At 50.4% G+C, this 23,880-nt stretch overlaps 3 protein-coding genes across 5 annotated transcripts in view; 2 read left to right on the top strand and 1 right to left on the bottom strand.

Annotated features, from left to right (window-relative positions):
• Positions 1 to 247: 247 nt before the first annotated feature.
• On the bottom strand, positions 248 to 2,749 carry MRTO4 (MRT4 homolog, ribosome maturation factor). The gene is made up of 8 exons (XM_033079835.1): positions 2,681 to 2,749; positions 2,362 to 2,420; positions 2,146 to 2,249; positions 1,981 to 2,062; positions 1,710 to 1,777; positions 1,234 to 1,385; positions 747 to 823; positions 248 to 557 (listed from the first exon to the last, which is right to left on the bottom strand). Exons 1-8 carry the CDS (start codon positions 2,706 to 2,708, stop codon positions 396 to 398), a joined length of 732 nt encoding a protein of 243 aa, XP_032935726.1. The 5' UTR covers positions 2,709 to 2,749; the 3' UTR covers positions 248 to 395.
• Positions 2,750 to 2,850: 101 nt separating this feature from the next.
• EMC1 (ER membrane protein complex subunit 1) lies at positions 2,851 to 14,702 on the top strand. Of its 2 annotated transcripts, XM_033079722.2 has the most exons (24): positions 2,851 to 2,976; positions 3,078 to 3,202; positions 3,423 to 3,488; positions 3,619 to 3,712; positions 4,341 to 4,469; positions 4,591 to 4,717; positions 5,379 to 5,528; positions 5,684 to 5,851; positions 6,189 to 6,260; positions 6,678 to 6,737; positions 6,950 to 7,072; positions 7,292 to 7,388; positions 8,071 to 8,187; positions 8,519 to 8,527; positions 9,009 to 9,208; positions 9,451 to 9,600; positions 9,948 to 10,109; positions 10,351 to 10,470; positions 10,669 to 10,806; positions 11,105 to 11,278; positions 12,150 to 12,360; positions 12,793 to 12,877; positions 13,420 to 13,549; positions 13,750 to 14,702. In XM_033079722.2, exons 1-24 carry the CDS (start codon positions 2,882 to 2,884, stop codon positions 13,927 to 13,929), a joined length of 2,982 nt encoding a protein of 993 aa, XP_032935613.1. In that variant the 5' UTR covers positions 2,851 to 2,881; the 3' UTR covers positions 13,930 to 14,702. The 2 variants fall into 2 exon arrangements, with proteins under 2 accessions (XP_032935613.1, XP_032935614.1); XM_033079723.2 differs by lacking the exon at positions 8,519 to 8,527.
• A 616-nt stretch (positions 14,703 to 15,318) lies between these two features.
• Positions 15,319 to 23,880, top strand: part of UBR4 (ubiquitin protein ligase E3 component n-recognin 4) — a 92,052-nt gene continuing 83,490 nt past the window's right edge. For both annotated transcript variants that reach the window (XM_033079314.1, XM_033079313.1), the window contains exons 1-10: positions 15,319 to 15,436; positions 18,940 to 19,037; positions 19,877 to 19,980; positions 20,635 to 20,764; positions 20,870 to 21,009; positions 21,342 to 21,444; positions 21,948 to 22,089; positions 22,212 to 22,336; positions 23,422 to 23,546; positions 23,777 to 23,836. In XM_033079314.1, coding sequence (XP_032935205.1) covers positions 15,396 to 15,436; positions 18,940 to 19,037; positions 19,877 to 19,980; positions 20,635 to 20,764; positions 20,870 to 21,009; positions 21,342 to 21,444; positions 21,948 to 22,089; positions 22,212 to 22,336; positions 23,422 to 23,546; positions 23,777 to 23,836 — 1,068 coding nt within the window. In that variant the 5' untranslated portion in view covers positions 15,319 to 15,395. The remainder of the gene's footprint in view (positions 15,437 to 18,939; positions 19,038 to 19,876; positions 19,981 to 20,634; positions 20,765 to 20,869; positions 21,010 to 21,341; positions 21,445 to 21,947; positions 22,090 to 22,211; positions 22,337 to 23,421; positions 23,547 to 23,776; positions 23,837 to 23,880) is intronic.

The following is a 23,880-nucleotide window of genomic DNA, read 5'->3' as shown; positions in this document are numbered from 1 at the left end:
CATCTTCCCCTGTCCCAGGGTGCTCCAAGCTCCATCCTGGCCTTGGACACTGCCAGGGACAAGGCAAAATTCCAAGGACTGAGCTAAATATCTTCTTCTGTGTCAGAATAATAAACCCTCAGCATCTTTCCCTTTGTGCTTCCATTCCATTCCATTTACACCCTTTCTGCCCAGTTCCCATGTTTGAGCTGGCATTTCCTCAGATCCCAGGATACACCAACAGTAACAGACAGCAGCAACAACCAGCTGAAGTTTCACATAGATATTTATATAAATATAAAAAAAGCATAGTTGGGTCATTGTATATGAAGATCATCCCAGTCCAGGTGCACCCAGGGAAAGGAAATGTTCTTCTCTTTTTGTCCCTAAAACAGAACTGTCTGGTGTCCAAGCTGTTAGTCCTCATTGCTGCCAGCATCATCATCATCCTCCTCCTCCTCCTCCTCTTCCTCCTCCTCCTCTGTGTCTCCCACGAGCTTCTGGAAGTCTCCAGTCTCAGAATTCCACAGAAACTTCATGGTGACTTTAAACTCTGCCATCTCATAGCCAAAGAGTTTCTAGGAGAGGACACAAATCCATTCCTGCTTTACAGTCTCAGTGCCCAGCCTAGCAAAACAGTGAATTCTGCTTCCAGGTGGGAAGTGGAGTAAAGCAGGAACCAAAATAATTACTTCTGAGTTCTGGGAGTTGTGTTAATTAATTATTAGTCATTTTGTGTCAGGAAGCAGGGCTGCTGTGTTACTCACCAGCACACGGGCCTGTTCTGGGGTGAGAACATCTCCTTCCTTGCACACTTCATAATCCGAAAGCAGCGTCACCACCCCTGCAGAGCAAAACCCCTGGAAATGGATCCCAGGCACTGGGAACTCCCCTGGAATGGGGGGGCAGAGCCAGGACTCCCTCCAACACCACCCATTGGAGCTGACAGCTTCCCAAGCAGTATCAGTGCACCCCAAGGAGATGGGTGAGAGAGCTCTACACCCCACACCTGGCTCCTGAGAGGGTTAATCAAGGATGGCATTGTGGGGAAATCTGGGGGTTTTACTCAGCCTTTGACAGGAGTTTGGGAACAACAGCACAAGGACATAAGGGTTTCTAGCCCCAGCCCAACAGGAAGAAAGTTGTCCCTCAGGTTTTCTCCAGACCTAAAGCCTGCTCTATGTTTAACACTGTGTGTAAGAGATCCCATGTGCACAGACAGCCCCTGGAGCTGAGCCTCCCTCCCTGCTGTACCTTTCTTCAGCGCTGTGGGCAGCCCCAGCTGCCGCAGCTGTGGCTCCATGGAGTGGGGGAACTGCTCCAGGGGCCCCGTGTCCAGGCTCACCCCGTACGGCGCCTTGTTCCCAGCACGGGCAAAGTCCAGCTCCCGGAACTTGGAGAACCACCTGGGACACAGATGGGCAACAAGAGCTTCAGCTGGCAGAGGAACACTCCTGGGTTGAGACAGGGACTGAGGCACAGCCTGCCCTCGCATCTGGTGTCATTTAGAGAGGTTGTGGCTGCCCCTGGATCCCTGGAATTGTCCATGGGGTGGAACGAGATGAGCTTTAAGGTCCCTCCCAACCAAACCCTTCCATGATTCTGTCCTGCTGTTGCAGGGATGACTGTGAGTGGAAAAAGCCCATGAGACAATCCCTGCTTTGAGGGAAGCAGCAGGGAGTTGTTGGGGTTTTGTGGCAACAAAAAGGCTGTGCCAGTCTGGTACTTACTCATCCACCTCATCCTTGGTGCGGTTGGTGAAGAGGAGCCCGACCTCCCCTCTCAGGTGTTTGCTGACCTGGAAGAAAGAAGCATCTATGGGGATTGGGGAGAACCAGGGACTCACCTGCACGGGCTCAGCCTGCACAGCTGCACTCACAACAGACCCTTTGTGGCAGGGCATGGATGGATTCAGTTACAACACCCACAGAATGGTGACTGCAGGATGTGGAATACGCCAGGTGAAGCTTTAGGACACCCCGAGGAGCCCCCAGCAGGTACCTTGTGCAAGTTCTCCTTGTACTCGCTGCTCGGCTCCCGGCCCAGCGCCACCATCATCACCTTGTTCTTCCCGAAGAAGATCCTGCCCAGGAGCAGGAGGAGGAGGATGTCAGCCCTGGAGCTCATCCCCTTGGCATCTCCCACCCCGCACCACCCCCTGCCCACCTGCTGTGCTTCCAGGCGTTCCGCACATCCTTCAGCTTGTTGTTCCTCATGTTGGCCACGGAGAAGACGAAGATGTACTTGTAGGTGTCCACACAGCGCCGCAGCTGCGGGGAAGCCGTTACCGGGACCGGGACGGGCACGGGGGGCGGGGGGAACAGCAAGGACAGGGACAGGGGAGGGGACAGGGGAGAGGGGCCCGGCCCGGGCCAGACTCACCTCGGCGATCAGCGCCTGCTTCGCCTCCAGCCCCTTGCGGGGCGTCCGCGTTAGGGACACTGCGGGGAGCGGAGAGAGCGTTAGAGAGGGATGGGGATGGATGTGGGAATGAGAGGCAAGAAGTCGAGGAAGGCGATAGGGAAGGGAAAAGGGATCGGGCAAGGGACAAGGGATAGGTAAGGGGACGAGGAGAGAGAAGAGAGCGATGCATGGGGTCGAGAAATCAGAAAATGACGGAGAAGGGGACAGGAGTAGGGGTGGGCAGAGTGATGTGCCCGGGCAGGGTGTCCGGGACTCGGGTGCGGGGTCCCGCTCCCACCTTTGCGATCCCGCTTGGACTTGGGCATGGTTCCGCCGTGTTCCGAGGCCCCCGCGCCGCGCGCGGGCTGCCGGGAGCGGGCGGGGCTGCCCCTCGCGCTGCCTGCGCGCTCCCCACGGCGCTGAGTCCCTTTCCCCGCGCAGGCAGCAGCGCGGACGGTCCCGCGGCGCAGGAGGCCCCCCGGGCGCCGGGCCCGCTGTCATGGCGGCGGGGTCGCGGGTGCTGCCGCTGGCGGTCCTGGCCCTGCTGCCTTTGGCTGCCGCCGTCTATGAGGACCAAGTGGGCAAGTTTGACTGGTGAGCGCCGGGGCTCCCATCGGGTTGGGTCTCCTGTCCCGTGGGCAGGCCCCGCGCCCGCCCCACTCCCATTTCACCGGCGCTCCCGTTCCCTCTCGCAGGAGGCAGCAGTACGTCGGGAAGCTCAAGTTCGCCTCTTTGGAGGCCTCGCAGGGCTCGAAGAAGCTCGTTGTAGCCACCGAGGAGAATGTTGTGGCCGCCCTTAACTCCAGGAGCGGCGAAATCCGTGAGTGCGGCCGCTTTGGGGCCGAGGGTCAATGGTTGTGCTGGTTGTGCCTCGGAAGTGTGAGCGCTGCTCTTGGGCCGCGGCGGGCGGGAGGGCTCGGCCGGCAGGTCAGAGCTCTGTTTTAGGGCTGGCTCCGTGAGCAGCCCAGGTTTAAACACAGTACCACAGAAACGCCTTTGTGGAGACAAATGCCGTTCTCCCTTGGGCCTGTCTCTTGCAGTGTGGCGCCATGTGGACAAGGGCACGGCGGAAGGAGCCATCGATGCCATGCTGATCCATGGGCAGGGTAGGTAGCACTGCCGGGGCTGGCAGCGCTCCTGCAATGTGGAGCCAGCCTTAGAGCACAGCCTGGAGCTGCAGAGCCCATCCCTTTGTTGGCCCGTGGTTGGTACAAGGGTTCATCCCCTCCTCTCCAGATGCCATCACTGTGTCCAATGCTGGACGAATTCTGCGTTCCTGGGAGACCAACATCGGGGGCTTGAACTGGGAGACCTCCCTGGACACTGGCAGGTGGGATTTCCTGTCTGTACAAGTTTTTTCTCCTTGTAGTAGTGGTCTGGGAAGGGAAAAAATGAGTCATGGACTCAGTCTGGGCTTGCATTGTAGAAAAAAATAAGTTAGATGCAACATTTCCAAACCAAATTTTGGATGAATTCTTTATGAATGCCTGAACCTTGCAGAGAATCCCAGAATCACTGAACTTGGAAAAGCCCTCCCAGACCATCGAGTCCAACCTTGACCAGTCCCCACCTCACCGCAGCCCAGAGCACTGAGTGCCACATCCAGGCCTTCCTTGAACACCTCCAGGGATGGGACTCCAAACCTCTCTGGGCAGCCCCTGCCAACACCTGACACCCCTCTCTGTGAAGAAATTCTTCTTGATGTCCAACCTGAGCCTCCCCTGGCCCAGCCTGAGGCCGTTCCCTCTCCTCCTGTCCCTGTTCCCTGGGAGCAGAGTCCAACCCCCCCATCACTGTCCCTCCTGTCAGGGACTTGTGCAGAGCCACAGGGTCCCCCTGAGCCTCCTTTTCTCCGGGCTGAGCCCCTTTCCCTGCTCCCTCAGCTGCTCCTGGTGCTCTAGCCCCTTCCCCAGGGTGAAATAGGAAAATAATTCCCTAATTCCTTGTGCTGTGCTCAGTTTCCAGGGGGCTGCCCTGGTGGGGTTCCCTGAGGCAGTGAAGTATGTGGCAGTGCTGAAGAAAGTAGCCCTGTCCCTGCACTACTTGTCCAACGGGCATCAGAAGTGGGTGGAACACCTGCCAGAAAGGTGAGAACACCTCTGAGGAGAGGGGTGAGCCCCTGGCATGGAGCAGAGGGGAGGGGGCTGTGTCTGCCCTGTGCTTCTGCACATAGCAGTGTGGGAGTGTGATGTTGCTTCTTGGTTGCAGTGAGAGCACTCAGTACCAGCTGCTGTATTCCCGTGGCACTGGGGTGATCCACGTGGTTGGCATCGTTCCCCAGAGCCACCTGAACATCTTGACCTTCAATGTAGAAGATGGAGAAATCACAAAACAGGTAGTGCAGCCAAAATGCTGGATTTGATGTGAACAAAAGTGCTTCCAACCCTGTGGTGTGGTGGGCAGAGGAATCAGTTGTGCTACAGAGAACTCTCCCTGGGGCATTGCCTCCAAACCAGGGATTTCATGGCTGAATGCCCTGAAAGCCAAACTAGACTAGCTAGACTGGCAGCTGTTAATTGTTGCAGTTAATGTGTCAAGATGGGCATGGCTGGTATCACCACCAGCTCTTTAACTAGCATCACCAGCACTCCTTTAGTAGCAGACTCTACATGCCTTCTCTCAACAAACTTCTTCCCTCATAACTCTTACTCCTTCTTTCATAGACCTCTCTCAGGTAACTCTGACTCCTTTCCTTATGGGCAGCTTCACACAGTACTGGTTCCTTGTTTTACAGGCAGTTCCACATAGCTCTGACTCCTTTCACTGTGCATGACTGGCTAACCCCAAGCTGTCCCTTTCCCAGCTGCCTAACCCTGACTGTCCCTCACACAACATCTCACCATGTCTGCCCCTTGCACAACCGCATGTCCCTTACCTCCTAACTCCACAGTTACTCCAGACTATCCCATAACCCTCAGGCTGCCAGGTAGTGGCTGAAAAGAATTGACTGAACTTGCTGTTGTGTGCTGCTGAGCCCTGGCTGTGTCTGTGTGCAGGTGAGGGTGGCAGCCCCGTGGCTGGGGGCCCTGCAGGGCTCCTGTGCCGTGGTGGGCGAGGCTGTGCTGGTGTGTGTGGACACGGCCGCGCGCTCGCTGCACGTCTGCGCCCTGGACACGGAGCAGGACATGAGGCACATCCCTCTGCAGGTGAGAACTGCTGCAGGAGCATTCCTGTCATTCCTTGCCCAACTGCTCTGGTTCCAGTTTGAGCTGGTTCTCCAGTCTGTTGGTGAACTGGGGAGTGAGGTGTTGGTCTCAGTGAAGCACAGCTCTCTCAGAACATGTGCTTGTCTCTCCTACAGTCCATGGAGCTGGAGTTTGCAGATGACTTCCAGGCCAGGATCTTGGCCACTCAGCCCAGTGTGACCAGTGCCTCACGGACTCAGTTCTTCCTGCAGCTGTCCCCCAGCCACTTCTCCCTGCTGCAGTACAAGCAGGGGCTGCTCAGCCACCTCCGGGACTTCCAGCAGGTACCTGAGACAGATGTACCAGGGGCAGGGCCAAGTGCAGCTGAACATCCTTCAAACTGCTGGGCCAGCTGGCAGGTTTTAAAAATTTCAGTAACTCTGGGCATCATGGCTCAAAAACCTGTGGCAGTTCAACTGCTTGCTCCCATCTTTATGAGAAATAGGTCTTGTTTTTGAGTTCAGGGGAGACAATGCAATTTAAAATTTGGCTGTGACAGTCATCTGCTTTTAATTTTAATTTCACTGTGGTTTTACTTACTTCACAAGTAATTTTTGGTGAGGTTTGGGGGTTTCTTGAAAGTTTTTAAAATGTTTTCTTGCTCTTTTTTTCTTTTTCCAGGCAGCTCTGGTGAGTTTTGCAACGACCGGAGAGAAGACGGTGGCCGCTGTCCTGACATGCAGGAATGAACTGGTCAGCACAATTCCTGTCCTCTGGGAGCAGCCCAGCTCTGGGGATGTGTGCTGGGAGTGGGTTCCAGGGAGGAGTCAGGGATGGGGAGCCCCTTGAGGAAAAGGAGGATTTGCTAAGTTTCAGTGATAACACAAGTCTAGCTCAGGCTGTGCCTGGCTCAGTGAATCTGCTGTTTCAGTCCTTTGGAAGGTGGGCATGTGACAGGAATTGGCTTTCCTGATCCACAGAGGATTTCAGTTCTTGGGGATATCAAATGCAGTTTCATTTTTATCAGAAACAGAATAGAACAGAGTAGAGCTGTTTCTTGCCTGATGTCACAGGCAAGCTGAGACTTGTCATGCAGTTGCAAACCTGATTTTTTTTTATATTTTGCTGGTGTCTGAAGCCATGTTACATCTTCTCTTGTGCTCATTTCAGAAACCTGGAAGCTCTGATGGGCTCCATGCTGGCAGCATGCTGGAGGATGCCCGGAGGCAGGTATGGGGTGCTCTTGTTCCTGAGTTCTTGTCAGTCCATTTTGTTCCTTACAGAGCAGAATGACAGAGCTCTTACACCAGCTGTACCACCTAAAAACAACCTAAAATTATCTTGAAGCCCCAGATTTTACTGGACATAGAATTCTGCTGGTATCCTGCTGCAGGATTTGATGTGGTGTGTTTGTAACTTCTGTTTTCTGCCTGTTGCTACAGGACTCCTTAACCTGCTCCAATCAAACCTACAACATAAACCTCTATCTGGTTGAAACTGGGCAGAGATTGTTGGACACCACAATCACCTTTAACCTGGAACAAGGAGGGGCCAAGCCACAGCAGGTGAGCAGGGATGGGTTATTTCTGTCCTTGCAGCACCTTCCCTTCTGTGATTTGGCAGGATTGGAGCCCTTGAGCCAAGGGGAAAAGCATTGCAGGGATTGCAGCATCACCCTGCTTGCTCTGCTTTCACCTGATTTCTGCTTTTTTCAAGGAGATGATGTGATCATTAATCTGGCTGTTTTCCTTGTCCTTTTTTGTTCTGTTGTGTTTTTTTCCCAGCTGTACATCCAAGTTTTCCTGAAGAAGGATGACTCAGTGGGCTATCGAGCCTTGGTGCAGACAGAGGACCACATGCTCATGTTCCTCCAGCAGCCAGGTGACTCCCAGAAACAGCTTCCTCCATTTGTAACAGCCACCAGGAGAAAATTCTGTGTCCTCAGGGATTGTATTTTGTCAATTATTTCATTGGAGGCTAAAAAAAAATATTTTAACTCTTTTGAGTCCCATGAAAGACACAGGAGACTCTTTCACCCTCACCTGGACAATTCTTGCCCTGTTTTGTGTGAGCAGAGCTTTTGGATTTCAGGGGGTTTCTGCAGATTTCAAAACTCTTTTTGTAGGATGAGAGTGTGAGTTCTGGTGTAGATCTTCCTCAAAGATTTTCAGAAAAGGTCCATGTGGCAAAAAGGTTAATTTGCAGAAAAGGTTGAAAGTCCCATCTCAGCAACAGGAATTTCCCAGGGCTCTAAAGGAATTCAGCAGTTCACTCTGTGAATCTCTTCTATTACCTAGACTCAATGACTGTAATCTTTTTAAAACACCAGATTGCTTTTACTGATCCTGAGGTTTTCTTCTCAGAAGTGGCTCCAGTTGCATGAAATATTTGTCTTTTACAAAATAGTTCATGTAATTATATTAGATATTTATACACTGTTTTGCATTTCATTAAGAGGTGATCTGCATTTCAGGGTTGCACTGAAAGATACTCTTATATTGAGTGAGTAAATTCCCAAATACTAAGTTGATTTTTCCAATATTTTGCTCTTGTTTCTTTCCAGGAAAAGTTGTGTGGAGCAGAGAGGAGTCGCTGGCAGAGGTGGTGAGCTTGGAGATGGTGGATCTGCCTCTGACAGGTGCACAGGCTGAGTTGGAGGGAGAGTTTGGAAAAAAAGCAGGTGAGTTTAACAGAATTACCCCTGTGAGTTTGTTTTCCTTCCTAAATAAATGTGTTTATTGTTTACTCTGAGCTGAGAGATTAATTTAAATCTCTACTGATGCCAATTAAAATGAGCAGAAATAAACCCTTTTCTGTCTGAACTTTGGAAATCTAATCCAGATGACATGAATGTATTGCATTGTTACATTAAAAAAACAGTCAGCAGCAGTAGGAGGGGTTTTGGCCATGTCTCTAAATGTTTCCTGTGACTTTTTTCTGGAAGACTCGTTTCCAATAGCTTTTTTTTTTTTTTTGCTTTGTTTTGTCTTTCCTTGCTGTCCTGGATGCAGCCATCCAAGGTAACCCCATCCTGCATGGAGTGTGCTCTGCTCCTGCCTAATGCTTCCTGCTGCCACTGCTCCCCTCTGCTTGCTCTCCTCAGGGGCTGAAACAGAGTTGAAATCTGGTGTTTTGGTTACTTTAAGAAGTTAAACACAAACCCTGATTGGGCAGAATTAAGTAATTTTTAATTCCTCTGAATACTCAGTGCAGAGGGATTTCTGTAGAGGTGGGGGCTCTAGGTGGGCACAGTGAGAAGGAACACAAAATCCTCTGCATGAAGGTTTGCTTTCAGTTGATCAGGGCCTATTTTGGAATGAGTGTGGAGTGGGAAAGGTTGGGAAATGCCAGAGTCTGTCACAGGAATGGCAGCTGTAACATGGCAGAGGGGAGGCAAGGAGTTACCCAGGTTTGTGCATGGCAGCCTTTGACACCACAATTTCAGCTGGGGTGGGACGTGTGTGTTTGCCCTGCTGTTGTCACTGTGAGTGCCACTTGCAGATGGTTTGCTGGGAATGTTCCTGAAGAGGCTCTCATCCCAGCTCATCCTGCTGCAAGCCTGGACTGCCCATCTCTGGAAGATGTTCTATGATGCCAGGAAGCCCCGGAGCCAGATTAAAAACGAGATTAACATTGACAATTTGGCCAGAGACGAGTTCAACCTCCAGAAAATGATGGTGATGGTCACTGCCTCAGGCAAGGTGAGGAGACCAGGGCAGGGATCTGTTTCTAGGCTGGAGCAAAGAGTCTCAGCTCTGAATTCCCAGCCCTGTTTTTAGCCAGGCTTGGGCAGAAATAATGGGAAGATACACAGGATGTTTTGTGGTGGCTTTAAGGGGGGACTAAGACTCAGCTTTGTTTGGGATATGACAGAGGAGGATGCAGTGCTTGAGTGGGAGAGGTGTTTTCCTAAACTTTGGCTTTCTCACATGGTTTTCCTCAGCTTTTTGGCATTGAGAGCAGTTCTGGCACCATCCTGTGGAAGCAATACCTCAGGAATGTGAGACCAGGCTCCTCCTTCAAGCTGATGGTGCAGAGAACAACTGCCCATTTCCCCCACCCTCCACAATGCACTCTGCTCATCAAGGACAAGGTGAGGCCCTTCCCCTGCCCCTCCACTGGGCATGGAAATCTGCCCTTGGCCAGGGCAATCAAATCTTCTTGGGCATCATCTGCTTGTCACTGTTGTGGAGATGGCAAGGGAGAAAGATCTGGAGGGAAGCAGACACAGAAGCCTAGGAAACTTAAAAATGATCGTGGCTGTTAAGGACAAACATGGGATAAACGTTTAGACAAATGTATGTGTCCAAACAGAATATTTTCAGGATGGAGTAGTGAACCCAGGGTATTAGGAATAGTCAACACCAGCAAGTAGAAGTTAGAAAAACACCTTTTTTTTTTTTTTTTTAACTTAGTGGCGAAATTTACCCTGTTTTTCAGGAAACCAAAATGAGTTTTCTGTACGTCTTTAACCCCATCTTTGGGAAGAAAAGCCAAGTAGCTCCTCCTGTTCTGAAACGTCCAATTCTCCAGACTTTGCTTCTGCCTATTATGGATCAAGACTATGCCAAAGTGCTGCTCCTGATTGATGATGAGTACAAGGTACATTGCTTTGCCTGTAGGCAGTTTTCTTCACATTCTGGTTAATTATTCCCCTCCCTTTTGGAGCAAGATGGACAAAAATGCCATTGAGCCACATTTCCCACAAAACTATGAGGTTATTCTGGTAATACAGATCTTATCTTGGTAAACATGTTAGAAATAATCTGTCTGGTTCATTCCAGGGTGGGCTTTTTGTCTGTATCAGTTGTTTTTAACCTGTGTTTCAATTCTTCTTTTCCAGGTGACACCTTTCCCAGCTACTAAAAATGTCCTTCGCCAGTTAGAAGAAATTGCCCATTCCATCTATTTTTACCTAGTTGATGCTGAGCAGGGAAAGCTCTCTGGATTCAGGCTGAAAAAGGTATGGAAGAACCATTGCACTTCCCTGAATGCCCTGTGGATGGATATTGGCAGATCTCAGTTCCCTTCATGGAATATTCAGCCTCAAAATGTGCCAAAGAAACTTGGGAAAGCCCAAAGCAAGGAAAACTGCATCCTGCTGGTGGAGATGGTGTCCTTGGAGGACAAGATCCAAGCTCCATCTGCTTTTTCCCTGCAGGACCTGAGCACAGAGGAGAGCTGGGAGGTGGCCATCCCCACAGAGGTGCAGAGGATTGTGACTGTCAAAGGGAAGAGGTCCAACGAGCACGTGCACTCCCAGGGCCGCGTCATGGGCGACCGCAGCGTCCTCTACAAGGTGCTGCTGCAGCTCTGGGTTGGCTTTTTGTTGAGGGGTTATCCTGTGGGAAGATCCCAGTACCATTCCCTGCTGCTGCAGTGGGATGAGCTGCCCAGTGGTGCCAGCTTTTCTTTCTGGGCAGCAGTGTCTCAGCAGATAAACGCTCATTTTGGAGGTTTCTTTTTGAAAGTGTTTTCATGCAGGGATTATGATTTATGCTGATGGGTTCACAGTCTGCCCAGTGCCAGATGAAGAGCAGGAAGGAGGTGTCTCTGGCACTGAAAGGAGGTCTCAGCTGTTTCTCCTTTGTCCCCAGTCCCTGAACCCCAACCTGCTGGCCGTGGTGACCGAGAGCACGGACACGCACCACGAGCGCACCTTCATCGGGATCTACCTCATGGACGGGGTCACGGGCAGGATCATCCACTCCTCTGTGCAGAAAAAGGCCAAGGGGCCTGTGCACATGGTGCACTCTGAGAACTGGGTGGTGGTGAGAGCTGCTTCTTCTTTGGGGGGACCCCTAAAATTACCAGCTGAACAATATGAAGGTGCTAAAAAGCAGTGACCTGTAATGAAGGTCATTCATGGTGCAAATATGGCAAAATGCACACAAAATGCAAGACTGACAATTTTGGAAGTTTTAACAAATTAGCATACTTAACAGAAATCATCCAGTTAGCGGAATAGTTAATTAAGTAATCCCCCCTTTTGGTTCTGCCCCCACTGAAGCCCCCCCTAGCTTCTAATCCCCCCATTTATTATGTTTATGATATATGGAGGCTCTGTCCCCTGGCTCAGGGAATCTGACTGCTGCTGAGGGAAGGGGATGTTGGTCTCAGTGGAGAACAGCTCTCTCAGCACATGTGCTTGTCTCCCCATCAGTCCATGGAGCTGGAGTTTATAGAGCAAAGATTAAATAAGATTCCAGCAAGGTTAGCTTATTGTTCTAAAATCTAAGGAAGGTGTACGAAGGTGCTACAGTTAATTAAGGAACTGTATTACTATATAATAGTAGAGCTACAAATATGTGGAAAATGTATAAAAATTGGATATTAGGAAAAAGTTTTTCACAGAAAGAGTGATAAAGTACTGGAATGGTGTGCCTGGGGAGGTGGTGGAGTCACCATCCTTGGATGTGTTTAAGAAAAGACTGGATGTGGCACTGGGTGCCATGGGTCAGTTGAGGTGTTGGGCTGGGTTGGACCTGATGATCTTCAAGGGCTCTTCCAACCCAGTCATTCTGTAAATTCTGTGAAAAGCAAAAACCTTTTTGGCATCAGGGCAGTTCCTGAACATGCATGGGGGCAGTTTTGTGAGCACCCTGTGTGATTTCCCTGATATCCTGGCACCCCTGGTTGCAGTACCAGTACTGGAACACCAAGGCCCGGCGGAACGAGTTCACGGTGCTGGAGCTCTACGAGGGCACAGAGCAGTACAACGCCACAGCCTTCAGCTCCCTGGACCGCCCCATCCTGCCCCAGGTTCTGCAGCAATCCTACATCTTCCCCTCTGCCATCAGTGCCATGGAGGCCACGATCACCGAGCGCGGCATCACCAGCCGTCACCTGCTCAGTGAGTACCTGCTCCGTGAAAGGGGGGCACTGAAATCCCAGCAAAATGCACTTCACTGCCAAAATGTCCTGCCTGGGGGTTGTCCTGGACTCCTGCAAGTGCAGGGATAAGCACCAGGAGAGTGTCTCTTGGCTGTCAGGAATGGCCATGAGGTGCCAGACTTTTAAACCAAAACCCAGTGAGTTTCACCCCAACATGAGGAAGAACTTTTCCTTGGGGGTGGCAGAGCGCTGGCACAGGTGCCCAGGGAGGGTCTGGAGTCTCCCTCTCTGGAGACATTCAAAACCCACCTGGATTCATTCCTGAGTCACCTGCTTCTAGTGACCCTGCCTGGGCAGGGGGGTTGGGCTGGGTGATCCCCAGAAGGCCCTTCCAACCCCAGCTCTTCTGGGATTCTGTGGTTTTTAAGATGTTTTTTCCTTCAATGCACAGTTGGGCTTCCCTCTGGGGCCATCCTGTCCCTTCCCAAGGCTCTGCTGGACCCTCGGCGGCCGGAGATCCCGACGGAGCAGAGCAGGTGAGGAAAGGAGTCAGAACCTCTCTTCCTGGGCTCTGGAAAGGGCTGCATTTTGTGTGTCCTAAGTTGTGTGAAGAGGAACAACTTGTCCTGGCTGGATTCAGAACAGTCTTGGCATGGAATGAAGGAAGGTTCCCTCAGGTCAAAGGTTGAACTCCATGATCTTGGAGGTCTTTCCCAACCTGAAGTATTCTGTGCTTCTGTTCCCAGTCTGTGATGATGGGATACATTTGTGTGTATTACAGCAGGTCAGTCATTAAACCAGCCTGGTGTCTGTATCCTCAGGGAGGAGCAGTCAGAGGAACTGGATTTTTTAGAGATACACTTATTTGTAAAACTTCTGAAGCCTGAAATGAGGTGGCTGCAGTTTAGCCTGACCCAGCTGATCCATTTGATTTTCATCCTGCAGCAATAATGAATCTGCACTGAGAAAAGCTCCCAGATTTGCTGGTTTAGGTTGGCTTCTGATAACCAGGAAACACTGGTGGCATCCCCTGTGTGCTGCCTGGCTGGGGTTTGATGTCTCTGGTGGTGCCTTGCAGAGAGGAGAACCTGATCCCATACTCACCAGACGTGCAGATCCACGCTGAGAGGTTCATCAACTACAACCAGACCATCTCCAGGATGAGGGGGATTTACACAGCCCCCTCTGGCCTTGAGTCCACGTGCTTGGTGAGTGCAGGGTGGAGACCTCAGTGTGGAATTTGGGGGTGGGTCCCAATCCACAGCCCGTGGCAGGGAGCTCTAATTCCCATAACGTGGCTGCTCACAGCTTAAACATCACTCCTTTGTGTCAGAACTGGAACCCTGAGGGATCATTTTGGGGTTTTATGCTCCAAGCTGCATCCCCAGCTCCTGATCTCCCCCTGCAGGTTGTAGCCTACGGGCTGGACATCTTCCAGACCCGGGTGTACCCCTCCAAGCAGTTTGATGTGCTCAAGGACGACTACGACTACGTGCTGATCAGCAGTGTCCTCTTTGGGCTGGTCTTTGCCACCATGATCACCAAGAGACTGGCCCAGGTGAAGCTGCTGAACCGGGCCTGGCGCTGAGGGAGGCCCAGCATAGAGAGCAGCTGGGCTGGGATCCCAGCCCCCCCGAGGGATGGATCCAAACACCTCTGTTCCATCTGCCTGGGAGATATTTGTGAGGAAGAGCTGCTGGTGGAACAAAACCTGCACTGCCCATGTGTCTCCTGTGAGGAGAAACGGAAGAGATGAAAAATAGAGACTTTTTTAGTCTGTTCTGACTGAAAAAGAAGGTCCCAAACCTCCCTTAAAGCCCCCAAATCAGTGTCTCCTGATGTTGGTGAAGAGAATACTCAGGATGTGTGTCCTGCTCTCCCTTGGCACCAGCTGTGCCCCACATCTGGCAGAGAGGAAGGTTGTTGGCTGTGGAGATGTAGTAACGAGCTCCTGGTGTGAGGGAGAGACCTTGGATGATTTCCTTAAGAAAAATGTTGGGAATTGGGTGTCTGTCAGTGGGAAACGGCCTCATGGAGCCACTGACGAAGCTGCAGAGCAGTGGGAAGAATTTGAACCTAAAGTCTCTCCATGTTCTTTATTTATTATCATAACAACATCAGTTCCTTCCCATTTGTTTCTAAGTTTTCCTGCATTTTTGTTTGTGTTCAGCGCTTGGGGTTGAGGCGGGGTGGTTCAGGGGCTGGAGCCTCTCAGCGCTTCCTTCAGCATCACAGCTCTGAACTCTGAGGATTTCCATTGTTAAGATCCAGTTTGGCATCGAGGTTTTTCCCCGGGAGTGGCCATGTGCTCCCTGCCCCGGCCCAATGTCCAGATCCCAAAATAAAGCTGCGGAGCAGGGAGCGGTTCTGGGCTGCTGAACTGATTCCTGGGCTAATTCAGGGGTCTGGGGGTGTTGAAGTGGGTTTGGTGAGGCTCTTTGGACGGTTTGTAGGGATTATTCAGGTGATTTTTCGGGGGTATTTAGGTGCGGCTTTTTGGGGGCTCTTTGGGTGGGTTTTAGGGGTTATTTGAGCGGGTTTTGAGGTTTTTTTGGGGGCTGTCAGTGGGTTTTCAGCTACTTAAATAGGAAATTTTGGCTGTTTAAGTGGAGATTTTTTTGGTATTTACTTGGAGGGGTGGCTTCCTTATTTAGGTGTTTTGGGAGACTCTTGAAGCGGGGGCTGTTCTCGCTGTCGCAGCACTTTAGGGGTTTGTGGATGATATTTCCGGCCGCTCCAAGCCCTCCCTGCCCCGGTGTAGCCGCGGGGCGGGGCGCGCACAGAGCGCATGCGCAGTCCCGCCCTGCCCGCGCCGCGCACGCGCCGCGCGCCAAAGTTGCTGACTCACGCAGTGCGCACGCGCCCGCGCCGCGGGCCAATGGGGCGGCGCGACGTTGCGCCGTCGCCGCCCCGCCGACAGGGGGCGCTGTGCGCGCCGCGGCCCCCGGCCCAGCGCAGCCCAAGATGGCGGCGGGCGGCGCGGGGGCCGCGGCCGGGCCCGGCTGGGATGTGGCCGTGCGGCCGCTGCTCTCCGCGTCCTACTCGGCCTTCGACATGAAAGAGCTGCCGCAGCTGCTCGCCTCGGTCATCGAGAGGTGAGGGAGGGCGGGCGGGGGCTGCCGCCTCTCGGCGTCGCCCGCTCAGGGGGAGCGCTGGGGGTGCCGCTACGGGAGCGGCTGAGGGGCGGCTGAGGCGGGGCCGGTCTGGGTGTGAGGGGCTCGGTGCCCGGTGCCCGGCAGGGCAAGCGGCGGGGCTGCGGCTGCCCTGGCAAAGCCCTGAGCTCCTTTCCTGCTCCTCCCGCTGTCCCGGGGCCGGAGCTCTCGGAGGTGCCCTCGGGCCCCATAACGGGCTGAGGGTGCTCGCCCGGCCGCAGCACCTCCGACAGGCGCCCGCCGAGAGGCTTCGGGACTGTTCTTGTGGTTTTGCTTTTGTCCAGGCGTGTCACAGTTTGCCCGGTCGGGCCGTGGGAAGTGTTGTCTCACCGGGCTCTGGGGGGACCAGACTTCCCTCTAAGTCTTTACCGCTGTAATGCTTCTCTTATTTTAAGTAGAAATAAAGCAGAACCAAATCAAGTCTGCTTTGTCTTAACCACACAGGTTGGAGTCAGAGCATAGGAGTACCCACTGCAGCTGCTTAATTGAACTTAAAGATTGCTTTATGATCTAAAACAGGAGATGTGAATGCCACAACATCTTACTGAGTTACACAGATATAACCCCGGCCACAATAAGTTGTTAGGAAACATAAAATAAACAGTGTACTGAGGAAGATGATAAAATAAAGCCTTCTGCTGTTTTGTTTAATGTAGAATGGGTGAGTGTGCAGTGGATGCTTCAGATTCAAAGAGTTAATTTGGGGAGTTCTGTGCCTGCACCACAGAGCAGTTGTTCCCCCAGGAGCTGCACACTGGGTGTGGATGGGTTTGGGCAGTTCTTTGGCCAGTCTTTGTTTTAGGGACCATTCCAGTGTCACTTTTCCCTGCACAGCTCTGCTGTCCCAGTGCCTAAAGTTCATTAGTGGAGTGTTTAATCAAAATATCCCAGGGACGCTCGAGTGGATCCACTTGAGTTCTGTGAGGGGGGTGTCTCCTCCTTTGGAGGGAATGTTGGTTCTGTTTTTCACTTGAGACAGCAGTTTGTTGCCTTCTAGCAGCACTGCCTGAGGCTGGAGTCTGATGGTCTGGCAGGATTTGGGCTCTTGCAGGATGGTACTTTTTGTTTTGTGCCTTGGTGTGGTGTGTTAAATGACAAAGGAATAAATGCAACTTGTTCATGTCTGGAGCCATGCTTTTCTGTGCTGAACAAGAATCTATCTTTAGATTTCTCACAGAAAATTTTTTATGTGTTCAAGTTATTTTTAGAAGGCAGTTGTTAAACTCTTGATGGTGTCAGCCAACCCCAAAGAGGCTGGATTTCCCCTTAAATAAACTTGGCATGATGACAGCAAAATGACCAGTATTATTCTTTTCAAAATAAATCAATAAACTCCCTTTTTTTAACTACTCTGGTATTTCATTTATAAGTTTAAGCATCATCAGGGTACTGGTATTCCTCTGTTAGCAGGTGTCTTCAAGAATTGGTAGGAATGAGACCCTTATTTGACATAAATGATGGAGATGCTGATTTGGAAAGGTGCAGCTCTGTGTGTGAATTCACTCCAGGCTGGTTTTTTGGGGCAAAACCAGGGGGGAGCTGCACGTGGAGCAGTGCCCTGCCAAGGAGGAGGCTGCTTTGTGCCCCCTGCCCCAAGGACTGGGTGTGTTCAGGGCTGGTTGGGACTGGGGAGCAGAGCCCAGGCAGGGGCTGGGATTTGGTGCTGATTAATGTTGATAAGTGACAGAGGCTTCTCCTCCTGAGCTAAGAGCTTCCCTCTGAGCAGTACACCACAGTGCAGAGGCTGAGAAGTCATTATTAAATCTCACTATACTCAGAATAACACTGGCACATCCCAGATTGAGCTTTCTCTTCTGTTGATGGTTATTTGCAAGGATTGATGATTACTTGACTGCTTTCACTTTGCATTATCACAACATCCACAGTGTGTTTTAGTAGAACTCAAACCTCCCATTGCCCAATCCCTATCTCATGCTGGATTCTGCACCTCTGTGTTCTTTATACCCTGTGGGCACTGTGTGGTGCACAGCTTGACCTGTGCAGTAATTTAGGAGCTGTCAGCCTCTCCTGTACTCTGTTGTTCCCAAATTGTTCTAATTTGTTCTCTTAACAATACTTACATACATCTACTGCTGCTGGCTTGGAGTTGGGCCTGAGAGGTAGGTGAGCAAAATTAATGATTGAAGAGGAGAGAGCACAGACTGCTTTGCATGTTCAGGCTCTGGGCTTGCTCCTCACCAGAGCAGTTCTGGCAAGAGAGGGTGAGCTGAGGCTTGAGGTGTTGGAACTTGGTCGTGTGACACTGTTGAATATCTTCCAGTAAAGCCTCTCTCTTAATTTTCTATTCTTCTATTGCTATTTTGGCTTTTTAGGCAGACTAAATAAAACCTCAGACCTAGGAAATCAAACTACAAAGCTGATGAGTGTTTCTTTCTGCTCGTTTTTGTGGAGAAATGGTTCTGTACCAGAGTTGTTTCTGTTTTAGCTGCACCTCCTTTTACAGCTGTAAACGATGGCTGAGTGTGGAAAAAGGGAAGGTGACTGAGCATAAACTGGGCTTTGCTCAGGTTAGCTGGGCATGGTGAAATTGTGTTTGGAGCTGGGTACAGCCTGTGCCATGGGCTGCTGCCCTCTGCTCCCCAGCTGCCCTTCAGCAATAACCTCTGTCCCAGAGGTGGGGAACCTGGCTGGGTTTGGAGAGGCAAAGTGATGCCAAGACTAATAATCTGTTCTTGCAGCTTGCTCGTTCACATCACTCCGTGAAAACGTGAAAGAAAGTAAACAGATCATTTATGAGGCAGATCTGCACATCCCACAGGAAAAAGGAGAGGTAGAAGTAGGTGTTGAGGCAGAGCAGTTTGTGTTCTCTGTGTCTGTGCAGGTGGGATGTGCTGGGACACCTTTAAGGTGTCACCTCTGCCATAGAAGGCTGATCTCTGAGGCCAGTGAGTGTAGCTGAGAAACCTCAGGGACTCTTCCTTACCTGCCCAAATCCCTCCCCAGGTGGTTGCAGCTGCTGTCCCGTGTGTGCTGTGGCTCTGCAGTTGCCTGGTTTGATCTCTGATTTGCAGACTTGTACAAGCTCCAGTTGCCTCAGTGCCGTGACGGGAAGGGAATGCTCGTGCTCCAGGCCTGGCAAATCCTGCCAGCGTTAGCAGAACACACAGTCCAGGCTCTGGGCAGCTCAGTTTAGAACAACTTAAAGGTTAATGAGCCTCTGGCAGGGAGTGTGGCTGGTAGAGCCTGACCTGTTGATACTGTGGAGGAGAAACACTGGCAGCACAATATTTCCTTACATTTCCTGTGTGGCAGGGATGCTGATGTTGTGATCCAGCTGCTCCTGGAGGACTCAGTTCTGGGGACACAAGGGTTGTGTTCCCAGAGCTGTCACCTTGCCTTGCTCCTGTCACTGGACACATTGGGGTGTTGGGTGGTGCTGCTGCTGTGCTGGGTCTGGCTGACCTGTGTCCCCTTCTCCATTGCAGTGAATCTGAGATCCTGCACCATGACAAGCAGTACGAGCCTTTTTACTCCTCCTTCGTTGCACTTTCCACACACTACATCACGACTGTGTGTGGTCTCAGTAAGTGTTCCTCTGCTTCTCTTGTTCCTGTGTAATGACTGGATGCAGTAAAAGTAAATCAGAACTGTTGATTTTTGTATTTGTTTTTTTGCCTTCTTGCTGAATCAGACTTTAGGGCCAGCATTGCTGGCTTTTGTACCACAAAATGTCAGCTCTGATGGAAAGGGAAGCTTGTTGATGGGAGTATTTGGCCACCAGCTACTGGACAGAGTTGCCTCTTTGGCTGCTTATTCATTGACCTGATTTAATTTTTGGTCAAGTGTTTAAATCAGTGTTCAGGAGTTTTAGATTATCCTTCAGCAGTTAGAGCACTGCTGTCCCTGCAAATGTCCAAGGCTGGGTTGGATGGGGCTTGGAGCAACCTGATCTAGTTTGCCATGGCAGGGGGTGGGACTGGATGGGATTTAAGGTCCCTTCCAACCTAAACCATTCAGAGCTTCTGTAGTTATGTCACTGTGTTGGAGTTAATGATCAAAACATTGTGACTCAAAATATTTTCTGTTATTTTGGCTGACAATTTAGCAATTTCAACAAAAAATGGGCTTTGTGAACTTGTTTCATGTTCTTCAGAGCTTCTGTCAGCATTAAATAATGTTGCTGGGGAAACTGCTTTATCTGTCTGAATTCCCCTGTCTGGCAGAAGGAATTATCCTCACTTTGCTGACATTTCTTGGGTTACATTGTAATGAGTCTGAGTTTTTATTGCATCTGTGTTAGGCAGGAGAGATGGAGTGTGTACCTACACTGCAGAGCATCCTGCTTTATTGACAGCATTGGCAGCTTGTTACCCTGGACTATTTTAGAGCTTACTCTGAGTACAAGGATCTGCTTTTTTTCAGTACCCAGAAACCAGCTGCAGTCAGTGGCAGCTGCATGTAAAGTCCTGATTGAATTCTCCCTGCTGCGGCTTGAAAACCCAGATGAAGCATGTGCTGTTTCACAGGTGAGTACAGGTTTGGACCTCCTGGGCCAGCCTCAGTGTGAGAATGGGCTTTGGGCTCTAATTCTGAAATATCTGCTCTAATGCTGAATGCATAAAGCAAAATTAATGAAGCTTTTAAAATATTTAAGGTGTGCACTTTTGTAGAGTCTGATTCCTGCTGAATCATCCCTCTGCATTCTATACTCAGAATTAAAGCTTGCTTGACACTCAAAGGTGACCTGAAACCTTGGTTAATTCAGTTCCAATTTCCTATACTCTGGTTTGGTTTTGTGCAACCACCTGGGCCCCAGCTATCTCTTGAGTTTTTAGAAATGTTTTCTTGCCTACTTGTATTTCTGTCTTGTGGGAAAGTTTAAATATATTGGAAAGAGAGAAGGCCTGTGAGGAGTGTTGCTGTAATGTAATGTGTCACAGCAGAGAGAGCCTTTCCAGGTGTTTGCCACAGGAAGCACAGGCAGTGTCAGTGACCTGGATTACCTGCAGTCAGGGATGTATTTCCATCCTCAGGGGAGATCAGAGTGGCTCAGAGGTGTTGCACTGGCCTCACCAGCTGAAGTTGTATTACTTTTAATCCATCTGCTTAGAGAATTTATATGGAGGTGGGATTGGAATCAAGAGAGTTTCAGTGATACTTGATGTCTCTGTTTTCTGTAGAAACACCTCATTCTGCTGATCAAGGGGCTGTGCACGGGCTGCAGCCGCCTGGACCGGACAGAAATCATCACCTTCACAGCAATGATGAAATCAGCCAAGCTGCCTCAGACTGTCAAAACCCTCTCTGATGGTAGGGAGGAGGCCTCAGCTGTGTGTGTTTCACTGCAGCACTGGAGTTAGGCACAGAAAAGATAAGGTTAGCTGTCTCAAATGGGGTTTGATGTTTTCCCTGCAGTTGAGGACCAGAAGGAATTGGCCTCCCCAGTAAGTCCAGAGCTGAGACAGAAGGAAGTGCAGATGAACTTCCTCAACCAACTGACATCAGTGTTTAACCCCAGAGTCTCATCATCATCATCAGTCACAGCAGAGACACAGGTAAAAAACCTGCAAAACAGAAACAGTCTGAATTTCAACATCCCAGTGCAGGAGGGGGACAGAGGGCTCTAAGTGGTACATTCTTGATACAGGTGTAAAGAGAACCTTTCTTAAGTACATAAATCCTGCTTGCATGGGATAAATGGCAAACATGCAAATACTGTTTGTGCTGTATTGGCAATACTGAGTTTGTTTCCTCATGGAATGCAACACTCGGTGACATCCATGGCTGTTGGGAGTTGTGCTGCTGATACACCTTATTTCTGTGCAGAGACTTAGAGAAATACTGTGTTTTTAGTGCCTCTGTAATATGTAGTATGTGCTTGCTTTAGGTGGAAGGAGAAGGTGAGGATCAAGCTACCACAGATCAAACTTCTGCAACAAAGACCAAGAGCATATTCATTGCTCAGAATGTGGCCAGCCTGCAAGAACTCGGTGAGAATCAGCCTTCTAGCTTGGGGCCAAAAAAAATGCTGGAAAAATCTCTCTCCATTGTTACATCTCACAGCTCTGAGTAGGAAGAAACTCTCTGACCTAAAGGGTTCCCTGAGTTGCCTGGTGATTGCTAAGGGAGTTTGTGGTTGGAATGGAGTTGTCACTGCAGAGACTAGCTCAGTGTATTTGTGTTTGGAGGGGTAAATTAGGTGGACAGTATGAAATACCTTATGGGATGGATTGAGCAGATGTGGATTAGAATCACAGGATTGTTAGGACTGGAAGAGACCATTGGGCTGCACCTGGTGTGCCCTGTGGCCACAGAGCTTTGTGACACCCATTACCAGTGTGGGCTGCAAACTTCAGCAGCTGCTGTTGTCAAGCACTCTTTATCCCATTGCTTCATCTCCCCTGGCATTTTCTCACCACCAAGAGCAATTAAGTCAATTACTGAGCACCGTTAGGGCTGAGCAGTGACACAGCCCTGCTGCTGTGCCTTGCAGGTGGCTCTGAGAAGCTGCTGCGTGTGTGCCTGAACCTGCCCTACTTCCTGCGCTACATCAACCGCTTCCAGGACGCCGTGTCTGCCAACTCCTTCTTCATCATGCCGGCCACCGTGGCCGACGCCACAGCCGTGCGCAATGGGTCAGTGCCACCTGCCTGGGACACCTCCTTGTGCCTGGGCCACCTCCCTGGGCCTGGGACACCTCCCTGTGCTGGCAGGGCACTGCTCTCTGGCCTGTCCTCACCCTGTGCCCTGCCCACAGGTTCCACTCACTGGTCATCGATGTCACCATGGCTCTGGATACTCTGTCCCTGCCTGTGCTGGAGCCCCTGACACCCACACGTCTCCAGGATGTGACTGTTCTTGCTCTCAGCTGTCTCTATGCAGGTGAGTGCATCTCTGGAGTAACAACTGGCACCAGCACTAAACTTTACATGCCTTCTCTCAGACAAGTTTGACTCCTTCCCTCATAGGCAGCTTCATACAGCACTGACTCCTCTCCTCTCTGCAAGTTTCCTTCTTCCTTCTACATGACTGGCTAAACCCAAGCTGTCCCTTACCTGGCTGCCCAGGGTTAGCCCTGTCTGTCCCTTGCAGAACTGCACATCCCTTCCTCCTCACAGCACAGCCAGCACACTCCCTCCCAAACTGCAGCAAAGTCTCTAGCTCTAACTGCAACTATGGCTAGCTAACCCACTGGTTTATAACACCCAAATTCATCAGGCAGGCACAGATGTTTCCACTCCTCAGTAGTCAGTACAGCTGTAATTCATCAGGAAGAGATTGCCTTCTGCACTATCCTGCACTATCCTTTCAACCTATCTTCCCCCAGATCTCCAGTAGTTATTTTGAGCTTTTGGCTGTGCTTTGTTACCTGCATGTTGGAGGCTCAGCTCAAAAGCAGCCTTTATTTCTCTTGGATTTGAAGCTTTCCAGCACAGTGTGGTGATTGGGTTAATACTGAAGTTGTTACTGATACGTTCTGCCACTGCTCCTGTCAGTATCTAAAAAAAAGACTGAGTGACTCAACATTTTCTTAACAGCCTATAATTTCTGCTCTTTCTTTTTATATTCAGAGCATAATATATTTTTACTTTAGGCTTCAGCTTAATTTGTTAAGCCTTGTTAACAAGCCCCAAATCAGCCTTGTTTCCCAGGAGTGGTTTAAGCACACCAAAATCCTGAGTGTTTAATTGGTGTGGGGGACACTTTAAGATGATGTGGCACTTATGTCTGAAAATTATCTTCAATTTTTTACCTCCTTTAACTGCTCCCATGTGTTTCTGTAGGGTAAAACTTGACTGTTTTGAGGGTAGTAAAGATTTTTTAATCTTCCACTGTAATACTGAGAATTCCCTTCTCCGTCAAGTTATGAACACATTAGATGGGACTTGTTTTAATTGCTAAATAGGAATATTTTGTCCCAAGAGTGGCTCTTCCTAAGAATGTCCCCTGCACTTGTTTTCCCTGAGGTGTGAGTGTGGCCACCTGCATGGCCATCCTGCACGTGGGCAGCACCCAACAGGTACGAACCGGGTCAACGAGCTCCAAAGAAGAAGATTATGAAAACGATGCTGCTACTATTGTACAGAAATGTGTAAGTAAACTACAGGCTATTCATTGTTTTCCTCCTCAGTAAGCAAAGAGCACAGAATTTGTGTTTGTTTGCATGGCAATACACAGCTATGATTTTGGGACATTGCCATTGCTAGTGAAGGAGTTAAAGGGCTGGCTAATTGTAGAGGATAAAATACAATTGCATTTGGAGTTTTTATTTTTGTTGCTGTCTGGTGGGGTGCCTTACCATGGTTTTGGCTTTATTTGCAGCTTGAAATCTATGAAATGATTGGACAAGCCATCAGCAATTCACGCCGTGCAGGGGGGGAGGTAAGATTTCCATCTCAGGAGGCTTTTTCACCCTTTTAGTGCTG

Source organism: Catharus ustulatus, chromosome 24, assembly GCF_009819885.2.
Source record: "Catharus ustulatus isolate bCatUst1 chromosome 24, bCatUst1.pri.v2, whole genome shotgun sequence".
In the NCBI taxonomy this organism is placed as follows: Eukaryota; Metazoa; Chordata; class Aves; order Passeriformes; family Turdidae; genus Catharus; species Catharus ustulatus.
This window is presented reverse-complemented; position numbering and strand designations above follow the sequence as displayed.